Source organism: Callithrix jacchus, chromosome 5 (assembly GCF_049354715.1).
Source record: "Callithrix jacchus isolate 240 chromosome 5, calJac240_pri, whole genome shotgun sequence".
In the NCBI taxonomy this organism is placed as follows: domain Eukaryota; kingdom Metazoa; phylum Chordata; class Mammalia; order Primates; family Cebidae; genus Callithrix; species Callithrix jacchus.
In genome coordinates, this window is record NC_133506.1 from 7,090,069 (window position 1) to 7,096,068 (window position 6,000).

Sequence of the window (6,000 nt, forward strand, 5' to 3'; positions counted from 1 at the left end):
ACTGGTCTGAGACCACAGAAACCAGTTAAGTCCCTAAAATCTTTTTACCTTCCCTCTGAAGTTCTAAATAAGGAATCCCTCATTCAACAAAAGGTAAGTTCTCAGTCAGCTAACAGAAGGAGGGAAAACTACAAGTCGGTAATATACCCGTTTGGAGAAAACCAACATCAAATTATTTAAGCCAGAATCTTCCTTTGTTAAAGTCAAATTATTTCTTTTTCTCTTTGTGTTCCTTGTCATTCACTCCCAGGATGAAATTATCTGCTGAGGAAGCAGTCAGTATGCAGGAAGATCCAGAAAAACATTCTGGACTAAGTGACTCCAATTTTAGTTCTGGTATCTTGAAAAGCAGAATTTGATCTAAACTTTTGGAAGAAGGGCCAGTCCTTCAAAGATCTACTTCCAGGGTTCTGCACCAGGAGCCAGCAAGCTCTGACCCAACTTCCAAGCATGGCTCTTTTACCTCCACCCTCATCCACACAGAGACTTCCTCCTAACATATAGCTTCATCATAATGAGCCTTCATCCCTAACGAGCTGTGTGGCCATGCTGGGGAATGAGAAGGGGAGCAGTGAGGTGAAGCTATCAGTGTTTTTCAAAACGAAGTTCACAGACCACCTCCACCATAATCACTGGAGTGCTTATAAAAGGGCAGATTCTTGGGCATCACCTAGCCCTATGGAATTAGAATCTTTGGGAGTGGGGTTGCTCAGGAAACTGCATTTTTAACACGCCTCCCCCTATACACCCCGAGATTCTTATGCACAGTAAAGTTTGAGAACCAACAGGGTAAAAGGTCCCTAGGAGAGAAGCAGGGAGTTGACTGAGAAGACAGGATGGGTAGGGAAGCGTCTAGGGATGAAAGATGGGTGTGGAATAGGTGAAGGCATGCTCTGGGGTAGCAGCAGTCAACAGGGGTGCGCGATGGGGACAGCTAAGAGTGTAAGCGAAGACAGGACTCTGAAAAGGATCTGAGGCAGGGTTTGGGCTGGGAGGGTGGTCAGAGGAGAGGTCGCATCTGCGGACCGGTTAGGATGGTGGGGAGGCGGGGAGAGCAGGGTCTGGAAATAACGGGGAGAAGCAAGAATGAGAATAAGGGGGGCTCTTCAGAGGAGTCAGGGCTGGGAGGTGAAAACTGGAAAATGGGGCTCACAGTGGGCGGAGACCAAAAGTAGAATGGGAACCGGCGAAGGCAGCAGCCGAGGTCTCCCTCCGAAACGGCGCCTTAAATTCGGGGCCTGACAAGCCTGACTGCAGGTGCAAGGCCGGGGAGATGGATTTCGGGGGAGACGAGCCCAGTCAGACGTAGCCCTCAGGCCTGAGTCAGGGGTCCCGGAGGTGGCTCAGGGCCAGGCATGGGGTGCTGGAAGACTGGGATACCCCGGACGGCCCCGCTCCTGCTCCCGCTCCCGGAGTCTCCTTCACTCACCATCGCCGTCGCCATCTTGGATCCACGTGTCGCCGTGATGACGTCAGCGGAAGTGGTGGTCCTCATAACGGAATTTAACTCCGCAAGGTGGTCGCCTGGCTTCAACCGCTCCTGTAGTGGCAGTCAGCGGAGGGGGGAAAAGGAGTCTTAGCTTCTGCTCGGCAGTCTGGTCTAGGAAAGTCAGGTCGCTGATTAGGTGAAAAGACAGAACGGTGTCACTCTGGAAGCCATATTAGCTCCTGGCAGAAACTTAGCCCCCCCACCCCCGCTGCATTGTGGGTAATAGGGGTGTGTGAAAATGCGCTCGTGTTCTCGGTGCCATCTTTACTACTGGCAGGACGACCCATTGCCAGGGTTATCTGAGATCTTGATTTAAGGGAAAGGGTGGACACTCGGGATCCAAGAGCAGTCCGTCTCCAAGAATAATTTGTAATTATATATTTAATTATTTGTTTGACTAGCCCATAGCCTCTGTAGTAAACTGTAATGCCTATGAGGGTAGACCCTGGTTTTTCTTTTTTTTTTTGAAGCTTGTTCTGCCACATTCCCATCTGTAAAATGGGAGGGGGATTTTATACCTTCATCATAGGCTTGTGATGAGGATTCAGTGACCCGATATTACATAGGATGTATTCGATAAATAATTGTCAGTATATACTTAAGTATACTCCTTTGGCTTGTGGTAGGTGCCCAATACATAATTTTTTAAATGAATGAATGAAAAGCAGCATATTCAGTGGGGGGAGACATCTTTGAATGTGGATGTCATGCACTAGCTTAGTGTGTGACTCGAGACAAGTTACCTAATCTTCCTACGCCTCAGTTTCCAAATCTGTAAAGAGACTCAAAGAATCATGGTATTAAGATTAGAAAATGAACTCAAAGTTCATTTGGTCCACGTATAACACTTTAAACTGAATAGAGTACCAGTGCTATCTTAGACTGTTTCAAAAAGCTATTAAAACATGATTTAAAAATCATAACAATGATTAATAATAATCAGCATTTACTGAGCATTTGGGGTGTGCTGCAGCACTTAGCATTATGCTAAAACAATTTCTAAGACTCTTTTTTATCTAATTCTAGGGGGCAAGAGGCAGTTGAACTGTGATTCCCCACCTATGGGCACCACTATGGTGGATTTTCTGCAAAGATAGTGGCCATCTAGTTCTGTCCATCCTTGCATGATGAGCATATGGTTTCTCTCCTCAAGACATAGACTCTATTTTACCTCCTGTTGAATCTGGCTGGTCATGTCAGTTGCTTTGACCAATAAGATGTGCCACAAGTGATTTTGTCAGTACTGAATCTAGGCCTTAAGAGTATTGAAAACGTCTGATTCTACCTTCTTGGGTATGAGGAAGTGTAGCTACTCCACTGGAAAGGTACCTGGAGAGAGAGAAAGGCCCAACCAACCTCTCAAGACATTCTAGAAACTCCAGCTGAGCACTATAATATGTGATTGAAGGCATCTTGGACATTCCCATCCCCACTGAGCTACTAGCAGAATGCAGCTACATGAATAACCTCATGAACACCATGTGGACCAAAAGAACTGCCCGGCTGAGCCCAGCTGTTTTAGATTGGGGTGGTTTATTATAGGTCATTTCAGTAATTGATTATTGAAACACACACCTATTAACTCTTGTGGCCTGCACAATCATCCTGAAGATTGGTAGGTTGGCTATTAACCCCAAGGAGGAAGAAGCTTGAGAGACTAGGATAGATTTGCTGCAGTCTCACAGATTGTAAGACTAGATTCCAGACTTGAAACCAGTTTTCCTGGAGCTTCAATCCTGGGTGTTTCCCACCATTTCTAGCCTGAAGAAGGATAACGGTAAGGAGCAAAGCTCCATAAATAGTCTATTATGTTTAGTATTTACTTTTTTTTTCTTCTCATGCTTTGTATTTTTCCATAAAGGGCTTTCATATCCCAAATCTCTTTTGGTGACATAAGCCAGAATCCTAGGACTCGACTGCCTGGGTTCAGAGCCCATTTCCACCACTAGCTCCATAAATGGGGAAGTTTCTTTTTTGTTTTCTTGCATTTTTTTTTTTTTTTTAGATGGAGTCTCACTCTGTTTCCCAGGATACAGTGCAGTGGCATGATCTCAGCTCACTGCAACCTCTGACTCCCGGTTTCAAATGAATCTCTTGCCTCAGCCTACTGAGTAGCTTGGATTACAGGTGCACGCCACCAAGCCCGGCTAAGTTTTTGTATTTTTAGTAGAGGTGGGGTTTTGCCGTGTTGGCCAGGTTGGTCTAGAATTACTGACCTCAAGTGATCTGCCCACCTTGGCCTCCCAAGGTGCTGGGATTACAGATATGAGCCACTGAACCCAGCCTAAATTTTCTTCATTGTTGTAAAATATGGATGACAACATATTGACTATTTTAATGGTTCTTAAGTGCACAATTCAGTGTCAGCAACTACATTCACAATGTTGTCAATCATTATCATCCATCTCCAGAACATTTTCATGATCCCCCAAGCCGGATATCCACATGCAAAAGAATGAAACTGGACCTTTATCTCACATCATATACAAAAATCAATTCAAAATGGAAGACATACAGAAAACTTGACACTGGCCTGGGCAATGTTTTTTTTTGGATATGACACCAAAAGCACAGGAAACAAAAGCAAAAATACACAGGTGGGATTGTATCAAACTAAAAAGCTCTGCACAGCAAAAGAAACAACAGAGTAAAAAGGCGAATGCCAGAACCGAAGAAAACATTTACCCATCGAATACAACCTGATAGGGGGCTAATATCCAAAATATATAAGGAGCTCAAACAACTCAATAGCAAAAAAATCCCAAATAACCAGGTTTAAAAACGGGCAAGAGATCTAAATAGACATTTCTCAGGAGATAGACAAATGGCCAGCAGGTAAATGGAAAGGTGCTCAACATCCTTGATCATCAGGGAAATGTAAATTGAAATCACAATGAGAAATCATCTCACATCTCTTAGAATCGTTATACTGAAACGAAACATAAGAGCAAGTATTGACGAGGATTCAGAGAAAGGGGACTCTTGTGTGCAGTTGGTAGAGTGTAAATTGGTATGGTCACTACAGAAAACAGTGTGGATGTTCATCAAAATTAAAATGAAAAATAGAACTACCATGTGATGCAGCAATCCCACTTCTGAGTGTATCCAAAAGGGAATGATATCAATGCCTGCGCCCCAAGTTTATTACAGCATTATTCATCATTGCCAAGATAGGGAAACACTGCAGTTCCATGCAGTGCCCTATAGAACGGGACAATCTTCCTCTAGACTTTCACCTCAGAGGGTGCGGTAATATATATAGTTTTTGTGCTAGTCACAATGTAACACTATAGACACCGCACACTGTTACAAATTATAGCTGTAAACTATAATTTCTATTTAATAGAAATATGTTTATAACTATATATTATTTCTATTTATAAATATAAAAAGTATATATGTTCTGGAGGAAAAGTTCCACAAAGGCAGAAGTGCCCATGAAAGTCACCATGCAGCTCTGGCTGGTAGCTTGAAATTGGCCATGGTGGGAATGTTTACAGGACAAAAATCAGGAAGTGCTACTAATCAGGGCTTGAATTTTTGTTCTGCTAGCAACATTTTTTTTCTGTGACGGGCCAGATTAGTAAATATTTGGGGCTTTGCCAACCATATGGTTGTGTTACAACTACTCAACTCTGCCATCTTAGCGCCAAAGCATCCACAAATGTTACGTAAGTCATAAACATGGCTGTGTTCCAATAAAGTGTAGTTTGCCAAACCCTGGTCTAGACTTAAAAGTGATGGAGAAAAATGCTAACATTTCAGATTAACTTTAACAGTGTGTAGTGTCTATAGCTGTTACATTGTGACTGGCACAAAAATGTGACTTTATTTGAAACTCCCTGTTGAACAAAGAATTTGCTCATATCATTGACTAGGTCAAGTTCTGATACATGTCTTCTTTATTTCACTTTCACCGTATTCATGAATATGACCAAAACTATCAACCCACATTCATGTTGGCACTATGCTGGGAAAGGGTACGTTGTCAAGGAAGTTAGCACTGTGAGCAACTGAAGCTTAATCCCGTGGAGAAGCTCTGGGAAATGATGCAAACCACACACCTTAGAGTTACCCTACCCCGGGGCAAGGAAGCAAGGCTATTTATACACCAACTCCCAGAAGTCTTTAGTTGAGTACTGTTCCCAGGGGGTGTTAATTCCTTGGCACTGTCAGCCTTCTGGGAACACTGACAGCTGGGGCTTTTTGCAGTTTTAGGAAAAAAAATCCTCAGAAACAGTGATGCAGGATAATGGCCCCTGAAAAGTCCAGCCCACTCTAAGAGATACGAGCCGGGCACTGGCAGTGCTGCACCCTTGGAGGTGAGAGTCTGGAGGATGATTGTCCTGGTCAATGTGGTGGTCGTGCTGTAAAGTGTCCCCAGGGATCCAGGTTTCATCCAGCGTTGCCATCTTTAGAGTTTGTTTATCTTCCTCAGGGTCCAAGATGGCAGCTACAGCTCCAGCCTTCACATGTACATTCTAGGCAGCAAGATAGGGGAAGAGATAAAA

The 6,000-nt window shown here is 43.8% G+C and overlaps 1 protein-coding gene across 3 annotated transcripts in view; it reads right to left on the bottom strand.

Annotated features, from left to right (window-relative positions):
- Nucleotides 1-1,460, bottom strand: part of TM9SF4 (transmembrane 9 superfamily member 4) — a 55,435-nt gene extending 53,975 nt beyond the window's left edge. For 2 of the 3 annotated variants that reach the window (XM_002747447.5, XM_054255139.2), the window contains exon 1: nt 1,430-1,460. In XM_002747447.5, coding sequence (XP_002747493.2) covers nt 1,430-1,444 — 15 coding nt within the window. In that variant the 5' untranslated portion in view covers nt 1,445-1,460. Of the gene's footprint in view, nt 1-1,153 lie in introns of all 3 variants that reach the window. The other variant, XM_008995559.4, reaches the window with a different exon arrangement.
- Nucleotides 1,461-6,000: the final 4,540 nt, after the last annotated feature.